The sequence below is a fragment of the Colletes latitarsis genome, chromosome 2 (assembly GCF_051014445.1).
Source record: "Colletes latitarsis isolate SP2378_abdomen chromosome 2, iyColLati1, whole genome shotgun sequence".
Lineage (NCBI taxonomy): Eukaryota > Metazoa > Arthropoda > Insecta > Hymenoptera > Colletidae > Colletes > Colletes latitarsis.
Window position 1 is genome coordinate 19509063 of NC_135135.1, and position 27520 is coordinate 19536582.

At 36.2% G+C, this 27520-nt stretch overlaps 3 protein-coding genes across 4 annotated transcripts; 1 reads left to right on the plus strand and 2 right to left on the minus strand.

Moving 5' to 3' along the window:
• Positions 1-27: 27 nt before the first annotated feature.
• Setd3 (SET domain containing 3) lies at positions 28-17088 on the minus strand. The gene is made up of 7 exons (XM_076783543.1): positions 16514-17088; positions 15666-16157; positions 15411-15534; positions 1143-1257; positions 918-1070; positions 309-632; positions 28-212 (listed from the first exon to the last, which is right to left on the minus strand). The coding sequence occupies exons 1-7, from the start codon at positions 16629-16631 to the stop codon at positions 87-89; spliced, it is 1452 nt and encodes a 483-aa protein (XP_076639658.1). The 5' UTR covers positions 16632-17088; the 3' UTR covers positions 28-86.
• LOC143351716 (uncharacterized) lies at positions 7526-15304 on the plus strand. Its single transcript, XM_076783540.1, has 2 exons — positions 7526-8032; positions 11913-15304. The coding sequence occupies exons 1-2, from the start codon at positions 7901-7903 to the stop codon at positions 14736-14738; spliced, it is 2958 nt and encodes a 985-aa protein (XP_076639655.1). The 5' UTR covers positions 7526-7900; the 3' UTR covers positions 14739-15304.
• A 232-nt stretch (positions 17089-17320) lies between the features above and the next one.
• Positions 17321-26980, minus strand: LOC143350607 (uncharacterized). 2 transcript variants are annotated; one of them, XM_076782674.1, is made up of 10 exons: positions 26168-26980; positions 25014-25547; positions 24826-24884; positions 24570-24747; positions 23968-24091; positions 23131-23278; positions 21997-22862; positions 20273-20840; positions 19619-20180; positions 17321-19515 (listed from the first exon to the last, which is right to left on the minus strand). In XM_076782674.1, exons 1-10 carry the CDS (start codon positions 26550-26552, stop codon positions 19346-19348), a joined length of 3594 nt encoding a protein of 1197 aa, XP_076638789.1. In that variant the 5' UTR covers positions 26553-26980; the 3' UTR covers positions 17321-19345. The 2 variants fall into 2 exon arrangements, with proteins under 2 accessions (XP_076638789.1, XP_076638788.1); XM_076782673.1 differs by having other exon boundaries at positions 17322-19515; positions 24826-24929.
• Positions 26981-27520: the final 540 nt, after the last annotated feature.

A 27520-nucleotide genomic window follows, 5' to 3' on the forward strand; every position in this document is an offset into this window, starting at 1 on the left:
AAATCACGTTCTATCGCAAGACCCTTGCGCTAAGAAAACAGGAGACGCTTTCATAGTTACAATAAAATCCATACTTGTATTTCTCATTAAGCCTTGATCCACTGTTCCACGTATTCTAACGCGGATAGAAGAATCCTTTTTTCCGTTACTCTCAGCTGAATGGCCAACTTTTTAATTTGCGGCAACGACGTTTCGAGCAGCTGGAGATCCTCCTGCAGAAAAAGACGTTCGAATGAATAGAACGATTACGATTTTAACGTTGATACAACGTCGCCTTGTTGCAAACAGTATTTTCGTTTCACTTTCACCTTCAGAGTCGTCGGGTAATTAGCAATTAAGAGCTGCAGTCTGGTGAGCAGAAACTTCCTGATGTTCTCGTCGACAACAGTGTCCAATGCGCAGTCCATGTGCTTCAAATCGTTTACCCGATCCGACTTCAGCCAATGTGTAAGTTCCGGTTTACGCATACTAAACACCCTCAGGAACGCCAGCAATAAATCAGAAATTGGTTCGGTTCCCGGTTTCAACAGGAATTCGCTCACCGAGGGTAGATCCAGTCTGTTCAATAATTCTATGCGTTCTTTTTGCAGGGAATCAGCTTTGCTAATTCCAAGACGCAGTTTGAAGCCATCCTAAAAAAAGGGAACAATAAATGATGGAACACGTAGCAGCAGATTTTATTTTATTCGCAAATAACGAATAAAAATGTTAGATTCATTCATAAACTAACTTTCGTTTACGTTTCACTCATAAATTAGAACTATTAACAAATTCTTTAAACCGACAATCCAGGCAAGCGAAATCGCGGGTAAAAGTCAGTTTACAAATAAATCTAAAATTCTTATTCGTTGTTCATTAATAAAATTAGATAACGGAATTTCTACTGTATTTTGGGGCAAATTCGAATCGCGTCTTACTTCTTTGTTATCCATATAAACGAATCCCGAATGTACGAAAAAGTCAGAATTCGTTCTAGGCCCGTAACTAATGAATATCTGCTCCCCTTTCTTGAAGTCCCGCAAAGCGTAACACTCACAGCTATCCGACGTTTCGTTGAAATCCGTGAGGATCTGAAATAAAAGCACGCGTGCATGAAAGGGCCGCCGTGTTGTTGCGTACAGAATACGAACGAGCAAACTCACTCTCCCGTTCTCGTGATTACACATGTCCCACATCGGGATCAAAGCGTAGATCATGCGTGATCCGTCCTCGCTCGGTATTAGATTTTGTCTGGTCATTATCGTAGAAACTGCCCAGCTGAAAGTAATTTTGTTAGGAAAATATAATTTACCACACGGTCGTTCTACTGATAGAAAAATAAATACTAAACGATTTTGCGTTACACTTTCATTTGAATTTGCTTTCATACTAAGTCACAGTTTTAGTTAAATCTGGGTCTGCAACAATACAGCCAGTAACGCGTGAACGCTTAGAATCTCGCTGCCTGCTTTATAGCTAACATTAAATAATAGAACGTAAAGAGCAATTTAACAAAATTACATCTGGATCGGGCAAAAATAGTAAGAGTTACAGGGAAATCACAAACACACAGATTCCGAATTGTATAATATCAATGACATTGTGGTAGCTTTATTGTGATCAGAGGTTAGGAAGAGGTTAAGGTGATGGTATTTTATAGTTTCTACGCGTATATGTGTAGAATCTCGCAGCCTGCTTTATAGCTAACATTAAATAATAGAACATAAAGAGCAATTTAACAAAATTGCATCTGAATCGGGCAAAAATAATAAGAGTTATAGAGAATCACAAACACACAGATTCCGAATTGTATAATATCAATGACATTGTGGTAGCTTTATTGTGATCAGAGATTAGGAAGAGGTTAAGGAGATCACGGTTGGTTTACAATTTCTACGCGTGTACGTGTAGGGATCTGATGAGAAAACAGATACAGTCGTCGTATTAATCACGGATATCTTTGTAGAAAAAGGTGGAAGTGACTTTCGCCTTCGAGAGAGGCACGTTACTGAAGAACCGTGGAACGGCAGCTGTGTCTGCTTTTCGGACAAGAACTTGACCTACAATTCCGGAAATGGAAGGAAAAGAAGATTCATTACCATTGTCGGTGTCGTCGCCGTTGCCACGACTTTCTCTCTCTCCGGGGAGACACATTCGCGTTTTACGACTTTTGCCCGCGGAACAAAGGCGTATAAAAATAGCGCTCGCACGGGGGAAAATGACGGATACTTTATACACGCGTTCGAATTCCAAACAAAGACCCGTAAAACTTCGGATAGAATGAAAAAAAAAAAGAACGATTTAATGTTCAGTCACTTTCTAAAATACCTGAAATACTCGCTGATGCGAAACACCGAGCTGCAAGGTGTTATTATCTTTATAGGTATTCGAACATAGTTCCTACGATTGGGCCGATAAAATTAATTTAACAATAAAGAAGCAATTTATATGCTTTAGGCCCGATCGTAATTTGATCGTAATTATTAATCAATCCGAAAAGAGCAAAAAAAAATGTACGCAAAACGATGAGGTTGAATGAAATTCATGCTTGGCTACGCGTAAGGGTTAGATTGCAAAACAGCAATCTGTTGAACCTCGTTCTTTCACCTTGCTTTCTCTGCTATTAGAATCTCATCTTTTTATATGCTTGAATTTGTACGATATTTGTTATTCTTATTGCGGCGAATAAAATCGTTGAACGAATAAAAATGAATACAAAAACATAGAGGCAAACATTTATTACAAAATGAACTTTTACTGTTTTCTCCTTCCGTCGTAATCTCAGAGACAATCTACACGAGCGAGCGTCCTGCGCAAGCACTTTCTTTCGCAGCCTCGTCTAGATCGTCGTAGCAGGACAAAAGTGGACAAACGAAAGCCCCGATCGTATTGTTGAGATCGTTCTGGTTGTCGCGTGGCTATTAGATTACTTCCTCTTACGTAAATACGGAAATCTGTCTCCAAAAGCGAACCTCACGATCAACGAGAACACGATACAGATACAATTCCATTACCACGAAGGTTCTTAGCCTTTCCAAGATAATGGTACAATTTAGAGCACAATAAGGGTTAGATTAAGGGTACTCGTAGAAAAGTTTTTCCTTTAACGATCTTATTTTGTTTATGAAAATAACAGAAATAACGTTTGCTACAGCTAGGTACGAATAAAAAAGGGTTAAAATATTTTGCACATATATAAATTATTCATAACGAGCATGAGAGTTCTGCGACGAAATATGCGGGATGAGCATCAGATGATACGCATGCGTAGCCCGCCATCGCGAAAATCTAAGAAAACTGTTCTAACACGGGTGCGAAAACCTTTTGTTCTTGAGATATGGCCACTCTAGGTTATTGCATTACTCGTACTATGTAATCAACACTTCCAGTTGATTTCTAATTGTATTGCATATACTGTCTATTCGTTTTTGCAATTCCTTGGCATTCCGATAGCTTCTGTGGCTACTTGGAAATTGCATAAAACTGTAGATGCTCGGTGCAAATATCGCATAAAATAATAAGAATTCCGTTTGTTGTCGAAAAACTTGATGTTTCGATTCGAAATTCTCACAGTAATTATTAGAGACTTTCCTCGCGCATTCCATACATCCGGGACGATAAAACAATTGTACCAACTTCTTAATTGCCACTGCATAAAAGTTTCTGATTGCCATATCGAACTTGCAAGTTCGATCGAAAATACTAGATTTCTCTTTCGATAGAAATCGATGCCTCTCGACGGGCGTCAAACCGATCTCAAAAGAGAAATGGTGGCTTCGTTTAATTTACGACGTTCCAGCGATAATAAATAATACATCGCCTACGGTCTAGCAACGCGAAGAAGGGTAATGCGATTCAACGAATCAGCTGGGAAACTGGAAGCGAAGCCGTCGCGTTTACGCGATAATAGAAAATTATATTCCATGAAAAAGAACGGGAAAAGAGAACATTCTCTTGCTCTCCTGCGTGTTACTACATACGGATAAACCGTATGAAAGTTCGGCCTCGTGTGAAAGTGCGCGCGTCCTCGGTTGCTTACGATCCGAGCACTTCTCTTGCAAGCCTCTTCGGCCGACAATCTCAGGCCACGGAAGAGGAGATATCGTCGAGAGGAGTAACGCACGTTTTACTGTTTTCGTACGAGAGAGCAACGTTTTTTCCTGTACGTTTCTTCCTTATTAGCCGCTACCACTCTCACGACACTTCCCTTCCATTCTTCTCTGATACCAACTTATCTTCATCGTATTAGGAACACGGTCTTATTAGAGAAATCATTATATGCACGCTCAAATATAAACTATTCCACTTATTCGGTTTCCTGAAGATATACACAGTGTCCCATAAGTATAAAACTGCCCTACAATTTTTAATTTTTACACAGAGTGTTCGGCCAACCCTGGGAAAAATTTTAATGGGGGATTCTAGAGGCCAAAATAAGACGAAAATCAAGAATACCAATTTCTTGATGGAGGCTTCGTTAAAAAGTTATTAACGTCTAAAGTTCCACCCATACTGAATTTTTTTCTCGAAAATGCGCAGGATTTCGGGGGTACGTCTATTCACCAAAAATGATTGTAATTGACCCCCACAGCTAACAATATTTTTTTCAGAACGATTTGAAATATTTTAATTTCGTCGAAAAATTTCACACCTTCTCGAATTTTTTTCTAGAAAGTGGGTAGGATTTCGGGGGTATGTCTATTCACCAAAAATGATTGTAATTGACCCCCACAGTCGAAAATAATTTTTCCAGAACCATTTAAAATTTTTGAATTTAATTGTTAGTAACTTTTTAACGAAGCCTCCGTCAACAAATTGGTATTCTTTATTTTCGTCTTATTTTGGCCTCTAGAATCCCCCATTAAAATTTTGCCCACGGGTGGCCGAATAGTATATTCTTATTGAAATTTGAAGAAATGGAATATACAATAATAAACTTTCCATCGCGGCTAGACTGACGTAATCATTCGAACGTGCTCGACTAAAAATGTTGACTACCGTAGATGACGTCAGAATTTTAGAGAAATGATGGCATAAATCAGAGTCAGGGTAAAATGCAATTTAATTACATTGGCCACGATGTAACTACATGTAATCAGACTGTAATTACACTATAGCCATAGGGTAATTACTGTCTAATTGCGGTGTAATCATAATCGTAAATCTTTAAAGTGTATAATGTCTATTTAATTATCATAACTACAACGTGATTACAGTCTGATTATATGTAATTGGATCGTTGAAAACGTAATTAGATTATATTTTTCCCAACTCAGGTATAATAATGTATAACATTCTGATATAAGAAAAAAATAATAGTACACAGATTTACAAGATAGAAAACCATTAATGAGATAGTGATGTAAACAAAAAACGGGTCATAATTCAGAAAGATAGTAATTCCCACGTTCGTATAATCCTTGTTCAATCGCGCGATGAGTAAACCGTAGTTTGTCATCAGCTTCAAGGACACTCTGTATATGGTCAGCAATGTAAACGACTGATTAGATCAAACGCATAATCATTCGCGACTAATGATGTAATTAATGTCGATGCTCCCGTTCGCGTTAATTATTCACACTTGTACAAAGTAAAATATTAGAATAGTCAAAAATGAAGGTGGCGCCCTCTTGCTGCAAGGCCTTCGAATGTTTTCTGTAAATTACATAAAATCCACAGTCTACATATACGCCACGAATTCATGAAATCCTCGGTCTGATAATTACTATTAATTATCAAATGATCGTAATCGTTCGTTTGTTCGTATTTTGTTCGATACGAACCCGCCTTGGGGGGGAGTATATAAATTATTCAATCGATCGATATATAACTGTTCCGTGCGTAGCTGTCAATGAATTAAGCGTTCGTTAATTAGGGAGGAAAATGCTCCCGAAAGAGCGTGGTTAACGAGCGTCGGAGAAACAGCTGGCGACGACGCTGGGAACAAAAGGAACGACGGAATAAAAACGACGCCGGTCGTTTCGCAACGGATCACGGGGCTGCGGATAAGAATCGGGGAGACGAGCACAGCGTAAACCGCTTGGGCTGCACCGTGGGGATGGATGCACAGTCCACTGCACGTGGGAAGGTCGTGCTATGAATCGAAGATCGTGAGATCTCCATCGTGCGCACTTTCTACAGGATAGCTTCGCCGCGACGACCATCGCCGGCGAAGCAATCGCGAAACCAAAGATGACTATTTTTAAAACTCCAATATACCGAATTTAGAGCAAAATTACAAACTTCCGGAAATTGATCTTACGAATACCGACTTTGTCTGAATGTCTCTGCCGTAGAAGCATTTTCCAACGACGTGATAACTCTTTGGAGCACGCTGGGATTAAAAGTGTCCCACCATTTTGATGCGCCGTAATGCACGGTGGGACATTCTTAGTCCCATCTCGAAATATCGCAACAGCTGCGTGCGCATAGGTGTATATTTCGTCTTATTTACGTAAAGCAGTTGGTAATATCTTCAACAAATGTATTCACTTGTGTTGGCAACATTCAACATGCCAATACAGGTACATAAACTGTTGCAAGCGGAAGCTGTTTATTGCGACAATCTTTTTTCCTGGTTTTCTATTCTTTTATGTTTTTATATTATGTGATACCTTTATTAATAAAAATATACCAATTTTGTTTAATTTAAAACGCAATAAAATTTCTATGCAACATGGGCCTATTTTATTATCTGAAATCCTGTGTCGCAAAGAGTTAAAAGGTTAGAATCACCATGCACCACCCTTATGGTTACCTTTACTATGACCTGCTCCCTACTCTTACCCTCGAGATAATTATACACTTAATTAAGTATTCTAACCTTCGTATTCCTAACCAAGCTTTTGATTTTCAACTCCACCATAACCCTACATTTTCCGTCCACCACTTTCCGCCAAACACGACTGACCGAGCTTTCGTTGAACCTTCGAACGAGGAAGCATCAGAGCAAAAAAAAAAGAACTATATTTAAGAGCTAGAAAGTGCTATTTAATTTGTGGACGGTGTCTCAACATTTCGTCTCCTAATAGTACCGAGATCCTTCGTATTTCCTTTTGAGCGCGACTGACGAACTTATCTCGCAACATCTGCCGATGGTTACGATGAAATTCATCTCCGATGATCCGGCGGATCGGTAGAGATCGTTGGGAAGCAAGAGAGCGTCTCCCCTGGCCGAGCAAACGTTTAGAGTAGAAGACTGCTCTCGAGTTTCACCGACTTACTTAGGATCGTGCACGGAGAAAACCGGCGTCAGTTCGCGTAGAAGAGTGTGCCGCTTCGAAAGTAAACGAGAGTCGCTCGCAGTATCCAGCCTCGTGCGTGGGGATTAAAAACGAAAAAAAAAAAATAAAAATGATAAACGAGGCTCGTTCACTGCAGTGATCGAACCACGTGGTGACAAGAAAATTTCGTCGAGGATCGGACACGTGGAAAATCGTGTCGTCCGTTGTAGTGTTCCGTGAAACAAAACCTCGATAAACGAGAAGAAACAATTTTCGTGAATAAACGTCGAACGATACGAGTCTGAAAAAGTTTACGTCGATCGTGGAATCGTTCGCGTTCGATTCGAATCAGCGAATTATTCGACTCGCGAGCGTCAAATGAGACGGCGCGAGCGCGAGAAAAACGCCTACGCAAAAAGAAATTAACTGCGCGGAGAGACGTCGTCAGTTTGTAATTAGACTCGAGAGGAGACGAAACACGCGGTTCTGCATGAGCCCTGAGGAAATCTTCGGCCTGTGCAACAGGAAAAACGCGATTTTCGTTATCCTGTGCACGGCGGCTATCTACGTGCACCTGTTCGACGAGAACGACGACGACACCGTCACAGACCAGACTATCCACTTCAACGTGGAGGAGCAACGCGAAACTTGGTGCATCGACGACGAGGAGCTATCGGTGTTCCGATCGCGCTGCAACGATGTGGAGAACATTATGTCTGCTCTCGCTGATGCTTTTCACGTTCGATTTCCCTCGCGATAGATTCGCTCGAGCTAAATCTATTCGAGCGAGCGCCGAGCCACGCGCTCGAGACGAAATCCAGAGCCATCGGGTAAGAAGCGAAAGAGAAATTTCAGATTATTACCGACCAATTATCGCGAACCGAGGGAACCCTAGGGGAAAAGCGTCGTTGATTAACGAGTAATTAGCATTCAGGTTAATTTTACCGCGCTCCTTTTAATCGAAGACGAGCAACGATTTTATCGAGATAAAAATTTCGAATAACAAAGTCATGATTCAACACTTTCGATATCCTATTTAGCAATCGTTGCGATATGGGTTAAACTAACTTTTGCCTGTATTGCTACTTCTAAGTGACCTTTATTCAAAATTCTAGAAAAATGCAATCTTCGTAGGTTGCAACGTAACGGTCGCACGAAAGGGGAAACGTCCCTTAGACGTAAGCAAACTCGACTGTTTTAACCGGTCGCGTTTTTACCTCTTTTATTTTTTTTTTTCTCTCGCGGTAACAGGTACGTTGTGAAATGCTCAGGACATTTCGTCGAGGTGTTCTTAGTCTCACAAATAACTTGTACAGAATGTTCGCAAATTCGTGGCACAAACACTGTACGCGTTTAGCACTCGTCGAAATGAAAGAAACTTTTGTTGAGAATAAAAGAGACTTTTCGTTGCTACAACTCACTGAAAATGCGAAGTCGCGTTGAATATAACAAGCTTTCCAATTTTCCTTGAAAACTTCTCTATCCTAAAAAAATAGTTATAAAATAAGGTGTTACCGCAGAAGCAGAGTACTGTACCCAACCTGAATCTAACCTAAAACTTTCTTGTTTGTTGCACCTAACCCAAAACTGTCTTGTTCGTTTTGACGAGCACTACACGAGCGTGAAATCTGTGCTACTTTGTAAACTTTGCTCGACGTGCAATACTCCTGAGGAATTTTAAATAATTCACCGTGAACTATGCATTAAAGATAATCATAGTTAAAACTATCAACTGTTAATACTAGCAAAGAAGTTTTCTAATTTTAATTTTTGGTTAAGGGTACGGTAATTGGGTCTTTTACCTTATAACCTGTACAAGTTCAATAACAAACGTTGACTTTTGACCGACGTATCCTACATACTTTCATAAAATGTCAATCATTAGTTTAATCTGAAATTAATCTCGATACGTCTATTCAAATCTTTTCGATCTCACGGTCAAAGAAACTTTCAAGTCATTACAGGAGTACCATGACTGACCATGATGCATTACGGGTAATCACGGATACTAATCGTTTATAACCTCCGCACGCTTTTTTACCGGCAAATAAGCGATCGAAACGACCTCTGAAGAGCAAAGACGAGTAACATTTCACTGAAATATGATTCTCGTCTTTATTGGTACCGATAATGAATGAACAGAAGTTGTTTATTAGAAATTAGAAGTTGAAAATTGTATCATACTCGTGTGATTTTTATTAATTTATGCGCTTCAATTATCACCGCTAAAATGCTTTCGACGATGACGAACATCAAAATACGCGTTGAGGTCGTTGAAAGGCAAAAAGTACTAGCTGGACGTTAACGTGTAAACCGCGAGAGAAAGAGAAAGCTGACACAAGGCGCGGAAGTTCGAGACTTTGGAAGCATTATGTCGCATATTTCGTGTCCTTCGACAAATTTCGGTGAACGCGTTTCGTTGCATAAACACAGTCTTAACAGGGAAAGCCGACTAATAGCTGAGAAAATAAGGGACGCACACGAAGTGTTCCTAAAATGATATAATCTTTAGAAACTCACTGCAACGACAGAAATGTCCCTTTAGCGTTGCAAATGGAAATGTCTCCAATCGCGATCGTACGTTTACGCAAAACAGTAATGTTCTTGTGTAATTTATAACACGTAATTGCATCAGCTTTGCAAAAAGTAAGCGGATAGGAATTATAGGTTTATTTCCATTTCAAAATTAGCTGTTTCCATTCGGAAGATACGTATAAGAAATTATATGAGATAAATGCGTCACGATCGATTCGCAATCTTTCTCGCGATTAGTTTTCGTACGTGTCGTCCTTGCGTATCCCGTAATTGCACGAATTACGTTTGGACGTTGCACTTTCCTTTCTTATAGTCACTAAACTTTGCTCACTGTTTACGTTCGTGTGCTTCGTTTTACTTAGAAACTGATTGAATACTAATGAACAATACTTTCATATTTGTAACACAGATCGAAAATGTTTGCTCACGAATAATTAACACCGTTACGAAAATATTAAACATGCAATATAGATATTACGACTAAACAAAGAATACTGTGTTGGCACAGTATTTTAACTACTGCTACGTCTTGATTATAATTCATAAAATCATATTTACACATTTGTAATTTGTAAATTATAAACAGTAAATTTAGGGTAGATTTCTAGATAATTTATGGGCATATTACATTACTTAAAGACGACATACACAATGCACATAATGCAATCTTAGTTCCTGTTTTCTTATGTGCAAATTACTAGAAGAAATTAAAAAGATTCCCAACATTGTGTCATTATAATTGCAATCAGTTAAATAACAGTAGAATAAAATCAATGGTTAATTAAGCTTAACACAAATGATCAAAACCCATCATTATTGTGTGCACAATTAACATCCTAATAATTTTAAATTACACTAGAACCTCCATTATTCCAACTAACAGGGAAATAAAACAATTTAGATAAATAATATTTTCTAGTATTGCTCATTTGGTACTGTCAGCCATATATTATGCTATTGACAGTTCAAGGTCACTATCACTATCAAATTGTTTCATTCGGTATAATCAGTTACTTATGCTCGTATGTATGTAACTAGTATCACCATCTATACTTTGCCCAACGAAACAAGACAACGAGACTTGCGGATAAATAAACCTACATGATTGCAACAAAATTTCATTGAACCATTATACAGGGAGTTCGGCCACCCCTGGGAAAAATTTTAATGAGGGATTCTAGAGGCCAAAATAAGACGAAAATCAAGAATACCAATTTGTTGATGGGGGCTTCGTTAAAAAGTTATCAACGTTTAAAGTTCCGTCCATTCTGAATTTTTTTCTCGAAAATGCGTAAGATTTCGGGGGTATGTCTATTCACCAAAAATTATTATAACTGACCCCCGCAACTGAAAATAATTTTTCCAAAACGATTTGAAATTTTTTTTTTTCGTCGAAAAATTTCACACCTTCTCGAATTTTTTTCTAGGAAGTGGGTAGGATTTCGAGGGTATATGTAATGACCAAAAATAATTGTAATCGACCCTTGCAACCGAAAATAATTTTTTTAGTAAGATTTGAAAATTTTCTTTTTCACCAAAAAATTTCAGTACTTATCCGATTTTTTTTCTCGAAAGTGGATAGGATTTTGGAGATATCTGTAATAACCAAAAATGATTGTAATTGATCCCCGCAACCGAAAATAATTTTTCCAGAATGATTTGACATTTTTGAATTTAATTGTTAATAACTTTTTAACGAATCCTCCATCAACAAATTGGTATTCTTGATTTTCGTCTTATTTTAGCCTCTAGAATACCCCATTAAAATTTTTCCCAGGGGTGTTCGAACACCCTGTATATTTAATGTCAATTTTAGTATTACAAGCCCCATTCCTAATGATTTAGTTATTATACACGTTTTAGTCTTCAAAAAAAAGTCCATAATACCTTCCACAAAAGAAACAAACAGAACTACATTACCTGAATGCATACGAATACAATAGAATTTATATATGCAACTAGCAAAAAACCATTTCACAATTCTATGTGAACCATGTCAACAAGGGAAAATATAAAACGTTAAATAATTCGTGTACAGTCAATTTTGTCAAAATTATAAAGATATTTACTTCAATATAAATTAGTGCTACTATAGTGCACGACACAGATAAAATATTTTGATATTCTACTAAATTACACCATAGTAAATACTAATCAAGATTACTTTATTTGTAGGAAGCAACGCGAGGACGAAATGAGAGGAACGGCCTACCACGTCGCACGATTTACGACGACGATGAAAATTCGAGCGAGCGTTTCGGCAAATGGCGGAACAACGGTGAGGCTCTCGAACCAAAATGGAGGGACGGTGACACAGTACCACTATTTCCGTTTTCTGAATTATCACGATACTCTGATGACAAAGCGGACAGCGAGGAAGAGATCAATTACAGCCATCGAGTAGCAAAATATCGTCGAAATAATGGACGAGAGGAACCTGGTTTCAGAAACGACAACAAACATGTATACAGAGAATGGGATGAGAAGAACAGAGACGATCGACCCTTGACTGGACAAAATCCAATCAACTCCAAGGAAACGAACAATAGGGAAGAAGAAACTTTAGATTTCGCAGAAAATAAAGATACGATGTCCACGAGGTATCGCGAAGCTTTTCAAATACGCTTGAACGACTACGAGCACGAACTGGACGACGAGGAGTACCTGAAACCTCGTCCAAGGAAACGGAGACCACCGCAAAATTATGAATTCGCTCTAGCCGTGAACAACACGTCCACGAACGAACGAAAACTGGAAAGCAATTCTGGACCTTGGCTTCGTACGCAAAGTACTTCGGAATCAGAACGCAGAAATCAATTCGGACAGAATGCCGTGGAGCTGAAGTCCCTCTTGAAGATGCAGCAAGAGGAAGGCCTGAGTCTGTCGGAGCTGCTGCAGCGGAGAAACCTGACTCTCGACGATCTCCTGAAAGGTAAAGCAGACGCGATCAATGCGTTGAAATCGAAAGACATCGAGGCCGAGGATTACATCGAGGAAGCGTCTAGAATGATGTACAATTCCCTCATGAAAGCATCCACCACGAATAAACCACAATGGACGACCGTTACGGAAGCCACGGGACTGAAGAACGTTCTAAAACACGACGATCCGATGATTTCAATCATGGACACGGTGGATCTTCTCTGGCGTAAGAATCTCACGAATTCCTCGGGGTCTTCTTCGAACGCAACCACTGGAAAATCGATCCTCGCCACTCTTAATCCGCGGCCGGTCGGAGTTACGCCTCTCGCGAACCTACCAGTAGCGATTACGACATCGATGCCGGTTGCAACGAATTCCATGCAGTTCTTGCAAAGCAACGGTACTGCGAAATTATGGAACGGTGACGAAATCAAGCCGGATAGCTTGGACGAAGACGAGATCATGGAATTCTCGGATTTCACCGATTACAAGAACGGACGAAACAGCATGTCTCCGGTCTGGCTGATGTCAAAAGACGGGGAAAGAAACGAGGAGACTCTGGATGGTTTGAGGAGCAACAACGACGGAGGCTCGACGTTGAGTATCCAGCAGATCTTGAACCCAACGGAAAGTACCAAGTCGATGAAAAATTTATCCGCGTCTGAGAACAACGAAAGCGTCTATGCGACCGAGATGATCGTGCAAGAAGATCGACGCAACGTCGAGCACAACGAACGAGATTACACTACGTTCTCAGAGCAGGAATACCAAGAAGATGCACCGTTGATGTACCATGACCTAGAACAGAATACGCAAATTAGCACTCCCGCTGACGAAGAGGGTAAAATAGAGTCTGCGCTGGACGCGGTGTCTTACGGTGACATTACAGAGGTTCAACGAATGTTCACGAACAACGTTGATTACTCTCTCAAAAATCATCAAACCGCGAACACCACCGAGAAGCAGAGTTACGACGACGTGGTTTCGGAAATAGAACCGGAAGCGCGGGCCGAGATCTTTGAATTGTTCGCGTCCGGATCCGCGGGTAAGAGATTAGAGCGTCTTCTAAAATCGAGGAACATGAGCTTGGAGGAACTGATCGCTTTGCGACAGCGAGGCTCCAGCAGAGTTCATTTGGCCGAGGTATCGCGACTCAAAGCACAGAAATCAACCAGCGAGAACAAGCCGGAGAGTGAGAATAACTCGGGAGTGACCACTGTGTCGCCGCCCGAGGGACGTTCTTATCAATTTGGAGAAAGAAACCCGACGAATTTGCCACCGCTGTCGTTTGAAAACGCGACCAACAGCGATCTTGCTCGTCCCGAGGAGAATACTACCAGACGATTGCTACCGAATTTCGATTTGGGAATCAACAACGAAGACCTCGATAGCCAGAAACGAAACATCGAAGAGCGTCATCGCACAGTGCAGATCGTTGATCTGTTAACGACCTTCGATTCTCTTCCATTCGCGAAAAACTTTCAGCGAGACTTCGCGGGCGAGTACGACGACTTGGCCAAGAAGTCGTCCGAGCAGAGCACCGATCTCGGTGTAGTGCTTATAAATGACGGAGAAACGATACGTACAAATGATACCGCGAACGTCATTCAGTCCGATTACGTGAAAGGGATAGTCAAACAGGAATCGAATTCTATAAATATTCAGACGGTATTCAGAGAAACGAGCGTCCTTAACGAGGACGAAGACAACGAAAAGGGAAAATCCCTTTCGAAAGTGAAACCCAGCATAATAGCGAGTGGCGCGATCCTTGGCGTGACAATCGTGGTTTTCTTGGCAATATTCATCGTGTGCAGGATTCGGCAGAAGCAGAAATACAGATACAGAAACACCTTTTCCAGAGCAGTGTTTCAAGCTCCTGTATTAGCAGCCAGGAAACTGTCGAATTCGAGCAGTCTAAGCACCGTGATGGTCAACGTGATCGCTACGTCAACGACGAAGAGACCGGAAAGAAAGGACATGCAGGAACCTGCGGGAGAGATGAACTGTAAAAGTGATATCGATAACGATTCTCTGGATGCTAACGATAGCTGGGAAACTATACCTGATTATATGAAATAACGGCAATCAGATCTGACCGCAATATTTCTGTTCAGACCTTAATAAACAACAGTATTTTCTTGTCTACGTTAGATTAAACCGTACATATACATACATATTGAAGGCTGATCATGTACCTTGACTTTAGCAATGATACAAAGCTGAAGACATTAGACACCTTAATAGACCGACCACTGAATCACCGACTGCAAATGTTTCTATTAGTCTGTAGACTGATTTCGCAAACACGGACTTTTGTACATACAATTGTATAGAGTATTTGATCAATTTTAACAGATAAAATTTAATGTAATTTAGAATTTTAGAATTAGTATAATTGTCTTGTATAAGATCATTTTTCAGAACTCCTCTCAATGTCAGAAAGAAGCATACATGTTACTACTCTGATGTAAACGTACTCTTTCAAATTTACGTGCATAGAATAAAGTATATTTATTTACTTTGCTTGTGCTGAAATTGATTTTCTAACGCGTGTGACCAAATATACATAAAAAAATAAGAAAATTTTACAACAAATGCACGTACCTCTGTGCAAAGTTGCAATGTAAATCAATCGGCGTGCCACGCATGGCGTTTCCGACTGATGAAACAAATGATCATCGATGTGCGTGGCACGTCATTCCAGCGCAAGAAATCGAAAACTGAATATCGTATTGTTTTCTTACTACTCACCAGTATCGTTCGTATGTAAAAACATCCCTGAGTAAAGCGGACACTGCATTATTGCTATTTTGAAATACCTTGGTGAAATAAGAATACTGTCTTGCAATATTTCTGCACTGTTTTAATGCAGCCTCTGTAAAAAAGGAAAGGGAATCGTGAAATTTTATTACTATTTTTTAATTCCTTGCGTCAAATTTTTCAAACCACAGACTTCAATTTTTACGATCGTTGAATATTTGACTAATTTTTAAAATTAATATATACCTAAAGTAGGGCTGCCTTTCAGTTCAATCATATCAGCAGCAGTCATATACAACACAGTGGTATAACTGGTAGGAAGAATATCCAAATATGGTTTCCATTTTGAATTTTCTTTATGTCTTTCGATAAGGAGTGCAATTGCCAATGCTACTTGCGGCATATGCTGTATCAATGGATCATTTTGGAGAACAGTTAATTCTGGTGCTGCATTATGTATACTGAAAATAAGTCCCCTTGGTATCCTTAACATCAGCTCGTTCTTTAGAAAGTTACGTTCTGCTTTTAAGCCTAAATCGTATCCTGAAAACTCGGCTACGCTTGCCCCATCTATATTTGCACCGTTCTCTTTAAGCCAATTCATAAATTGTCCAATCCCCTGGGACCGCTTCGACGATTCTGTCTTCATTTCCTCCAATCGTTTAACCTTCTCCAAAACTGATGATATCTCTTTGTAGTTGTTCCATAGTTGCGTCACGTATGCTGAATTACTGCTAACTGACTCAAAAAATGCAAAATTATTATTTTTCATGTACGCTTTAACAAAAGCATCACAGTTAGGGGCATTATGAAAAAAGCAAGTGAATCAAAAATTTTTCAAACTGTTAAAAATAACGGTTAAATAGACATGGACATGTACTATATATTTTAAACGATTTAGAACATTTAAAATTATTCTAACTGTAAAAACAAAATCACATTAATTATTTTTTAACGACTACGGTAAAATATCTAATTGCATTTAATTAAATACTTTACAATCGCTTTGAACTGGCGTGGTCCAAGTAGAACGGTACAAGTATATATAGTAAATGTGCCATGTGCAAAAATATTTTCTGGAAAAGTGTACTCACGATGAAATAATTTCTCGCACAACGCATTTATCTCGTTCCTTTTTGCTAAGGATAACTGCCTCTGATGCGGAACGTGTTGTTTACTTTTAGACGATCCGTGAGATTTTCTTCTGCCCATGTTTGTACTATCTTACAGCACTTTCGTGACTTCTCCTCGCATTTAGATGCATTATAATGTGTGACGTGCGCCTACAACTGGCAAGAATAAACACTCCGCCGAAACAAAAATAGAACCTTCGATGCTTCGTGCCTTCTGAAACTCTACCGACATAACCTCGAAATGGCAGAATGGAGCTAGCTTCCTTTCCTGCGTATCGTACTACGGACTCCACTGCACTTTATTGATTTTCAATCTCCACCAGAGGTCACCTACTTTTGCAATTACGCTAAACTTCTTCTTAAAATCATTTTTTTTTTACTATTCTTTCATTTCCTTCATCTGAAATGAGCACATTGATCACACTTTGTTGAACAAATTTGCTATGTACATAACATTAAAATCAATTTTATCGTTCCATCATATACTAAGAAATAATTTTATTTTATGATTGCACACATGTCGATATTTGCGCAACACGGACACACTCTCAAAATACATACAAGTATATGTGTGTTGCGTGTGCATATGTATATATATGTATATATATATATATATATAAAAATTTAATTATTTTCCATCTTTTTCATATTTCTTTAAAATTACTTACTAAATGTGCATTAAAAATAAAAATATACAAAACATGAATGAAACGAATTTTTCTTTTGTATAAGATCTATATTGTACAAAGTAAGAAACAAATGATTAATATATTTAATAAATTTTTTAAGAATAAATTTATATTGCCTTTTATTCTATTTATAAAGTTGCATTAAAGGGGATCTAAAAAGAATGGGTCAATCATCAAATAATTATTTACATAAAGTAAAAATTTAGTATTCTATTTCACATGTATGTCCTTATATAAATATAGGAATACATGATTATAATATACATAATAAAAAGTTTTTAATTAGAATGTTTTTACCTTCGACATAACAAATACATTAAATTGTGTGATTGAAATTGTTAAGAACTAGAGTGCTCTCGTTTGGAATCGTTCATACATCTAAAAAAGAAGAAAAAAAAAAAGAAAACGAAAAATGAAATGAATTAAAAATTTGTAAAATGTGATTGTAAACTAAACAGCAAAAGGAACAACGTAAAAATTTGGAGAATTATTAAGAAATCATTTTTTTTTTAAATTTTCTATTAGTTATTCAACATTTATTACTTTGATATAAAAGTATTTGTAATACTTATATCAAGGCTAAAAGCCATGAAAATGTAATATTTATCCTTAAATTTAATTCAATAGTATTCACAGCTCGTACTTAACATAAAAAATATTTTCATTTCTGTGTTTAACCTGTTAACTAGGAGAGTATATCTATAGATCCCCCTTAATGTTTATAAATTATACAGTTTGTGTACAACTAAAAATTATATAATAAAACAATTAGCTGAATTTTCACGCTGCAAAGCAAGGTAACTAATAGTATAACATTCTTACAAAGAACGAATTTAAGAGTGGGCAAAAAGTACAGCGTATATAAATATAACAAATACGTACAATAGATAACATCATTCAAATGAAAAAATCCATTTACATATTATTACCCGTGAAATAATTTTCGTTATATTATTTAAAAATTTTATGTATATAATACATTTATGCTTAAAACTTGTGATATTCTTCTGTATCATTATCATTTCCAGTATAAAATCTAATTTTGCATCGTATCAATATACTACCCGCAGAAAGAGTATTAGAAAAATAAATGAGGAAGGAAGGAAAAAAAATAATTATCATATTTGAAAATGAATTGAAACACCTTAGTTAGGGAATTTATCGTAATTGCGTAATTTGTACGAAGTACAGATAAATCACTACGTTTTTATAATATAATATTTGATTACGAATTTTGCAGAATTGTAAGTATATTACACATTCTACAACATTACTTAGAAACTTCTCCATAATTTCTTTGCAGCGGAAAACTCATATCTTAAATATTAAAGATACACATACAATTACAGTAATATATACCGTTATTTATACAGCCTAATCTCTATATAGAGCCTTGTAGACCACATGATTTCGTTTCTTTTTCACTGCTACCTCAATAGAAATCCATCGAAATCTGGCATACGTCACGAAATTAAAAGTACAATCTATCTTGACTCAACATCTTTCATAAGATGTTATACAAGTTCTACACGTTTTGTAAAAACCGAAAATTGTATAGTTCATTTGTCAATCCCCTTTTAATTAATGTGCGCGAAACTTTCATAAATCTTAATTTCATACCATAATTATTCTAAACATGTACACCTTTTTTGAAATTCAGACATTTCTCTTGACGCAGATACACATTACAGCATGCCAAATAATCTGTGGACCATATATTAAAAGTGTTGCAGCCTAAAAAAAATTTTAAGCCTTTCATGGATCAACCGAATTAATACAAGAATACCAGCCTCTCACGAAATTTTTTTTTTGCAGACAAAACACCTCGCAATGTACTTATGGTCCCGTTTTTTGTCATTAAAAGCTTTAATGAAAACATTATTTGTGATTACTGTAGAGTGTATCGATACATTATTCAAGGGGAATTGAAGACTATAAAACACATAGTACATAAATATTAAATTACTTTTCATCCAATTCACAATTATTGGAATAAGTTGTGCAGACATTGTAGAGTCAAATTTACAAAATTTCTAATTTTCTTATATCAGGTAATTTTCTTTCCTTGTAATATATGTATTTGTACAGTTTATTTCATTTTTTTCTATTGCGTAGCAGTATCTGAAATGCTTTGTCGCCATGTAGCATGGAAAGGAATCTTCAATATTTTAACTCGCGTTTTAGGCAATGCAGTTAGTAAAAGTTTTTGAAGTTGTGGCAACGGTAATATATCCACTTGTGGATTTGTTAAGTTTGGTTGTTGTTTATCATCGCCTGAAAAATATAGAAATCATTAAAAATAATTTTACACGTATAATATAATAGAAAAATATTGTTCACATGCGCATACAAATAGACATATTTATATATTACGTACCTTTCTGATTGTCATTTTCATCCTCAACATCCTCGATTAATTTTAAACAAGGTACTGGTTTTAAGACTGGTATCGAATCACCGGTAACTTGTTTATTCATTAAGTTACATTGATCAACAAATAGTTCGGTAACCCTAAGTAATTCGAGTGTAACACCCCATACGAAATGTGTCAAATTATTTGACAATTCAGTAACGCCGCCAAGCACCATATTGTTGGACGTTGCCGATTGGGATATGTAAGTTGGTATAATTAACAACCTTTTAATATTCTTACAATTTGCAAGACATTTATCAAAGCCATTTTTCACATCAAAATTGACCAATTCCATTTGACTCAAATTTTGCAATTTGGATACACCGTCCAATATATCGAATGTGCAACACGAACCTTGTCCCTTTTCAAGCCTAACTCGTTCTAATTTTTGTAATTTTATTAAAACCGTAGTACCAAACTTATCTGGAAAATCAGAACACTCTCCCAATTCTAGTGCCTCCAAATTTATTAATGTTTGTATAATATCGATTCTCTTCTTTCCAAGGTCCTTGACCGATGTTAAACTCTGCAATGTATATAGCAAGTATGAAAATCATAATACGATAATTAACGTTGAAGATTACAATAATAATTACAATAAAAAATGATTACACTTACGAGCTGCGTTAACTGTACTAATTCTTGTAAAGGCGTGAGATCTTCTTGCAGTGACATTCCACTTATTGCCTTAAGCCTCAATTCTTGACAACGTTTCAGATTTCCAACTGATTCCAAATTCAAGGAATCGCATTTTATCGTCATTGCACTCAGTACTTCTAACTGAGGACAGCTCTTAATGACTTCCTCAACTACCATCACGGGGCATCTACATAACTCTAGTTTAACGAGACTAGTTACACGTGGTATCACCAACAAGAACTTTTTCCAAATGCTATCAGATTCACCCGCCACGAGCATTTTTCGGAGGTCTAAGTGTTGAGTACCGCGCCTTTGCAACGTATCTGCTAAACCATCCCAATCTGTAACTTGACTATTTTTCATTCGCACGGTCTTCCACAAAGAAGGATGCGCAGCCAAGTCCCGCCACATTTTACACACTCTAGCCGCCCGAAGCAATTCTTGAACCTTAAGATATTGGAAAATACGTAGCAAAGCATGGTAACCAGCACAGACTGAATTCATAAAATGTTGTTGTTGTTCTGTTTCCTGTTGATGTTGTTTCCTTCTGAAAATATCAGAACAAAAAATGATTTTTAATAATTACTTTTTTTTAGAAACGAAGGCCTAAAATATATAATAAGGGTATCATTCATTAAAATATGTATAATGATTGATTTTCTTAAGTAAAAGAGTAAGTTTACACTAGTATCCGAACTATTCATCATTTTCCTTAATATAATTAAGAGAATGTTAATTTTTGAAGAGGCTTTTAAAGGACCAATGATTTACAACAATGATGCCGATATTATACTCTATTGAACAAGAAATATAAGAGTAAAAGCCTCTGAAAAAAATTCCAAAGGTTGAAAATGTAACATTTGAAAATTAGAATAAATGTACAGAAACAAAAAACAAACATAAATAGGTGGTATAAATAATGAGGAACAAGGACTTTAGGATGTTTGTGGGAAAACGCACTAAGAGATTTTTGTGTTTCAGCTCGCACATGTCTTTACATCTGTAAATATAAAAAGTAAAAATGAATTAGATTTTTTACACTGAAGCACTTATCAGTAGCTGTATTTGCAATTGTAGCATGAATGTAAATAACACGTACGAAGATTATCCGATTTCTTGTAATTCTTTTAAACAACGTAAACAAATTAAATCTATCAGGAAATGAAATTTTACTTTGATACTACAATTACAGAATACCTGCAAGAACCAACGATATGTGATTGTTCTGTTCATTTTTCACACGTCTCAAAAATTTGGCCGCATTTCTAAGAAGCTAAGGCAGTGTGCTTCGATCACAAGATAAAATCAAATTCATTTTTCACGTCGAACTTTTATATTTCCAAATATAATAAACATCAGTATATATTGCATTTACAATACTATTTATGTAAATTTTGTATAAAAGAATATGAATATATTTCTACAGATTTCTATTAATTCTCTTCAAAGCTTCAACAAAATTATGAAAACAGCCTGGCACAATTCATAAAAATGTTTAAAAAAAAAAAATTAAAATTGCTTTTTTATACGCATATGTAATATAAAATTAATTATCACAAAAACAGCACACATATCTTGTAAATACAATATGTACAAAGCAACTGCCAAAACCTCAAAAGAGAGTTGCCTTAACTTATCTGGAGATTGTTTAAAAAAAGGAAGTAAAAGAAATATACAGGCGTGTTTGAGAAACAAACACTTACTTGCTACTTATTTTAATAGCACCCAAACTACTCGTCACACATTGACGTGAATCTACTTTAAGTAGATCATTATTTGTACTAGTTGTGTTTGAATGATTTATTACAGCCATCCGTTCGGGTGATTTGTTACTTGTTATTGATCTCGTGCTTTCTAGTGGCAGATCTGTCCTTAAATTGGACGAATCATTTTCTGACCTGTCAGCAGTCAATGTGTCTGTTCTATTGCTGTTATTACACGTTTCTTCTGTTACTTCCTCAGAAGGGTATACAGTACGTTCTGCGTGTATTTCATCTTTCAACGTATATTTATCAGTTGATTCATCGATAGCATCTTTCCCCAAAGATTTCATTGATAAAGGTATACGAGATTTTGTATTTATAGAATTGTCCACAGTGTTTGATATATCGGTAAGTGAACCATCCTGAAGTATAGGTGGCTTATCGCCAATTTTATCAGGCTTTACTGTTATAGCTGGTTGCACAGCCATAGCGTTATTTTTTGGCACAACAATGTATCTTTTACCTCCCATTAGAGCAATATTTTGCGGTGGTTTCGGTAACATTCCATCGTGACTTTGCAAAAATTCATTTTCTGCTTGAGCATACCAATTGCTTTCTTTCTTATCAGAATTCGAAGATGGATATGATGTTGCTGACGGTGTTTTTGAAACTTTAGCAACATTTCGAGGTTGAGAATCTGTATTATCAGATTTTGGAATTCTTTGAAGTTTTGGTGGAGTTAAATTTACTTGATGTTTTGATTTTGCACCTTGCGCGCCTAGCATACTAATTGGTATTAACGGAGGAGGTGTCAAAGATGGATTTGTTTGAGGTTGCTGAGATTCACTAGTATCCTGTTGACAATTCTATAACAAAATTAACGTCACTCATTTAAATACTTTGTATCCGACTTTATCGAAGTATATCCGATAATTAATAAATTCAAAACTTAAATATTGGTCATACAGAATTAGATATCGAAATATCGATCGTATAAAGAATCGTTTTAGAAGGCAAGAAACGTGGGCTGTATTTTTAATTATATTACAGTAAAGAATATTTAAAATATCGAACTGACAATAATTTATAAACAATTTTAAGAAAAAATACTTTATGGTTATAAATAAAACGTACCTTGCAAATATAATTGTCAGTCCCCGTTAATTCCAAACCATCAACACATTCAGGATGATATAAACAGAGACACACACTACACTGTAAGCTTGGTATCAACCCCATACTCGTTGAGCACCTTATACTGCATGGTTCTTGAACTTTGGGCCTGTAAGATGTGCGTTGATTGGGGAAAGGGATCAAGGAATAAAACACAAAATTTAAATAAGGGATATAGGGATCAAAAGGATAAAGAAGGATACAGTTATGAAAAATATAGAAGGAAAAGTTTGAACTGTTTCAGAATAAAATCTCGAACTCTTTAATTACGTATACTTATTATACAGCATGCATTTTATGATTAATCAAATAAAGTATACTTCAATATATTCTTGTAATGCAAATTCTAATTTTTACGCGCCTACTGAAGCAAAATTTATGCAACCTAATCATTAGACAAAATTTTATATGAAAGAACGTAAAATAAAAAATTTAACCAGCAAAATAAAACAAATATTTCTGTACTAGTATAATAACTACTACGAAGTTAGAATTTTATAAAATAGGGAATTTAGAATGACACGAAGTAATTTATTACTTTTTCGTATTTTCTCCATTTACTCCATACGTTTTGAAATGTTATTGTACAAGAATTCTAAAAAGGGATATTCATTTTCTCAAAAAATATAATGAATGCACATGCTGTAAATCCTTCATTGGACCTTTTCAAAGCACGTTAAACATGATTAACAATCACGTCTAACTAGTAAGCAATTGGATACCCTCGAGTATTGCAAATTAACCGCGATTATACCATATAATAAATACAATAATGATTAAAACAAATTAGCTACTTACGTAATTTTTCTTTTAGGTTTAGGAGGTGGTAGTGGTTTTTCTATCAATGGTTGACTTCTTCTTGTGCTTGTGGTCCGTTGTGGTGGAAGCATCTCACTTTCTTCAACAGGTGGCTTTATTTCTGCTATGCATATGCAAATAATTCTCGTCAAAATCATGATTATAAAATATTATTACTTCGCTATTTATAAAACAATGTGCTATAAAATCACAGAAAGTTGAGAGTATTTCGATAAATTACACAATTAGAAACATAATATTTAAAAAAAAAGAAAAGAAAAATTCAGAGTTGCTTCAACTTGGTAAGGAATATTATTTTATGATCTAAAACCGGGAATATACTAGAGGGAACAGTTCGTGAGCAGCACGCGTGCAGCTCATGAACAGCAGTGTATTCCCGGCATAAAAGTAAAAAAAGGTATTTCAAGCGTTGTAAAGATAGATGGAACATACATATGGGTATAAGAGTACTTACTAAAAGAAAAATATCATTTGGTTAATAAGTATACAGTGACTTAACAATATTAATTAAGTGGATTAATACGATAACTAGAAGTTACAGATAATAACAAATACAACTTTCTATTAACATAAATGCATACTTATTTGTGGAGTTCTCTTTGCAGGCACTTTAACTTTAAATCCCGGGGTCGCAGCTTTCGGCGATTTAGAAGCAACTTTTGTAGGCACAGGTACAGGCACTGGAGCAGGTGATTCTCCCATGGCTCTTCTTCCAGGTGTACTTTTTTTATACGCATAACTTTTTCTTGAAGTAGATCCCTGTAGCAGAGTAAAAATTAATATTAAACTAAACATTGATATAAATTTTTAATAACCCCAAAAAGTAAAATTACGTACTCTCATTTTTTTCGCGTCTCGAATAATTTCCTTCTCAGGATCATCCATACCAATTGGTTCTTTGAAAAATGTAAAATTATCAATAGTCAACTCCTTTGTATGAACTAAAAAAAAGAAAAAAAAAATTATATTTACTTCCAAATCACGTCATCATTATATAGCATATTATTTTCATAAATTACACTTACGAAATTCTGCAACTTCTCTAAAACTTCGAACTTTCTTGCCCTTTGGTGTATAGTAATAAATATCAGCCATTCTTTTAAGAGTTGAATCAGTACTTGCTCTAAATACTAATTCTCGCTTCCAACCATATCTAAAAGGTTCTTTGAATGCAGGATTCGACATATCAACAGCTGCTTTCTGTTTCCCAGTACTTGATGGTGGACTAACCCCACGAGACATACGACTACTTCTAGATTTTTGAGACGTAGCTGGACTACTAGCTGCAGATGAATTTGTTGATTTCATTGAAATTTCATCTGCTTTTTGTACTTCTATTTCTAACTCCATAGTATTTGGTATTCCGACTGAATCTGTTTCTGATCTATCAGATTCTTTTTCCCTTTTTATCTTTTTCATATCTACCAAACGTCCTTCATCATAATGATGTATTTTGTAGTCATCTGAATCTTGTTCGTCATCTTTCCTCCCATCATAATTTTTCTTTATACTATATCTTAACCGTTTTGCCAATTGAGCTTCTGCTACCTCAGCTTCGGCTGTAATAAATTATATAGACATATAAGAAAACCTATTTTCACCAAGAAATATTTTCATTGTTACATAAAGCATGGAAAAGAATGTTTCTAATAAAAAAACCTACAAAAATCGAGATACTATATTTTTAAAAAATGATATGCCCCTGAGTTACATGACAGGTATTTTACATATTACAAAAAAAGACCCAGTATATTTTAAAATGCTAAAAAGGAATTCAATTAATAGTTCTCAAGTATTATCTTTAATAAAAAAGTACTAATTAATATAATAAATTTATATTCTGATTATACTGTTCATATATTATGATTATATTAAGACCATCAAATTATATAAAAACAATATATTACACAAAAATTTAAAAAAATCTTATATATCATATACAAAGCAGAAAAAAATGCTGAATATAAGAATTCCTGCTTAATATTTGTTAAGACATTAGTTACAGATCGACCCAATCTATTATTTATTAAATAATATATGTAAACAAAAACAATGATCTACTATTTTCATTCTACAATTATTTGCTTACAGGAAAAAAAGAAGAATATATATGATAACATTATTCTCTATGATAAATGTATAGTCTACATATTGAATATGGCATAACAATGACTGATACCAATTAGTTTTCTTAAGACATGACTTCCTGGTTCGAAATCATTAGCCCCTTGTGCATCAAATCCATTGAATTCCATAGAATCCTCCGAGCTAACATCATCAGGTTCCGAAAGCTTACGCTTGCGTCCTTTTGTATCTAATGTTGTATCACTTTCAATGGTACTAGTTGAATTGGCCTTGAACTTTCGCAGCTTTCTTCTAACGATTGGTGTTGGACTCTTTTTTGATGGGCCTTTTATATCGCCATTAACTTCCTGACCGTCCATTTGAATAGTTGTTTCTACAGTTTCTTGTGCCTCCTGTAATTCCGGCATACTACCACTTTCTAGGTTAGGATTCTCGCGCGCCTCATCGGCGTTCCCGCCATTCACATTGGCACCGTCCATTATGCGGCCCCCTTTGGGACCAAGCACTTATTATACGTACAACAATGAATGCGTGAAAAACGTTGATTTCACGATACCCGACACTTCATATAAACTCCATTAAACGTTACTTCATGTAAGCACCCGTGCTACAGTCCCCTCGCGTCTGGGTATCACGATCCCGCGCTCATCTGTCCGCGAATGCGCACAACATACGCGCAGTTACCACTACGCGCTATTTACACAACCGCCAGGTTTTCCCTCGATAGGATACGTTTCCAAGCAATTCTTCATTACTTCCAAATTATCACCTCACACACATGCACTGAAGCGAAGAAGACTATGTTTCAGTAAAGATTACTTATCTCTCCATAAATGCGATTTAGTCAAAACCTCGACCGAGAAAAGGCAATAGCTTTGGATAGACACGAAGCGTCTGTAAAACACAACCGGAAATGACCGAAAAAATATGCTAAAGGCTCGTTTTCAATCCGCGTCATCTTCGAAATATATAGTACATGCATACGTTCCATAAGGCAATGAATTTGAATGTAAACAGAAGCTATTTCATTGGTCAGCTATGTCAAAACGACGCTATAATTAGGGATCTCAGTCGGTGTAAATTAAAGATTACGTAGCTCACGTAAAACAACTTTTAAGTATAGGGAATAGCTCTAGCAAATATGGTCCTATCGTAGTTACATGGTTTGTTTGATTTCATTTTATCGTTTTGTAGAACGTACTATAGTACGCATGTTTAATTTCGGATCAACGATGATTAGCAACAATTTGTTAAACAAATTTTGCGAGTAATGAAATAAAGAATGTAACTTTATAGTAACATTATAGTGTTATTGATCGATATTAAGAACAAGTCATATAATGATTAGAATTGTACATGAAATTTATATTTTATTTTATATTGTTTGTATTAGAAAGATACAACATTTGTGTACTACTTCTTCGATTTTGTTTTTTATAGAAACACA

What these genes read in the sequence shown, in the direction of transcription:
- LOC143351716 (XM_076783540.1), top strand. Translation starts at nt 7,901, where the DNA reads ATGTGGAGAACATTATGTCTGCTCTCGCTGATGCTTTTCACGTTCGAT. An exon ending in ACGAAATCCAGAGCCATCGG is followed by an intron (nt 8,033 to 11,912) that starts GTAAGAAGCGAA and finishes CTTTATTTGTAG; the next exon opens with GAAGCAACGCGAGGACGAAA.
- Setd3 (XM_076783543.1), bottom strand. Translation starts at nt 16,631, where the DNA reads ATGGGCAGAAGAAAATCTCACGGATCGTCTAAAAGTAAACAACACGTT. An exon ending in GTGCGAGAAATTATTTCATC is followed by an intron (nt 16,158 to 16,513) that starts GTGAGTACACTT and finishes TTTTTGAGTCAG; the next exon opens with TTAGCAGTAATTCAGCATAC. An exon ending in GTAATCACGAGAACGGGAGA is followed by an intron (nt 1,071 to 1,142) that starts GTGAGTTTGCTC and finishes CTTTTATTTCAG; the next exon opens with ATCCTCACGGATTTCAACGA.
- LOC143350607 (XM_076782673.1), bottom strand. Translation starts at nt 26,552, where the DNA reads ATGGACGGTGCCAATGTGAATGGCGGGAACGCCGATGAGGCGCGCGAG. An exon ending in AAAGAGAACTCCACAAATAA is followed by an intron (nt 24,092 to 24,569) that starts GTATGCATTTAT and finishes GCATATGCATAG; the next exon opens with CAGAAATAAAGCCACCTGTT. An exon ending in AAACCTAAAAGAAAAATTAC is followed by an intron (nt 23,279 to 23,967) that starts GTAAGTAGCTAA and finishes CACATCTTACAG; the next exon opens with GCCCAAAGTTCAAGAACCAT.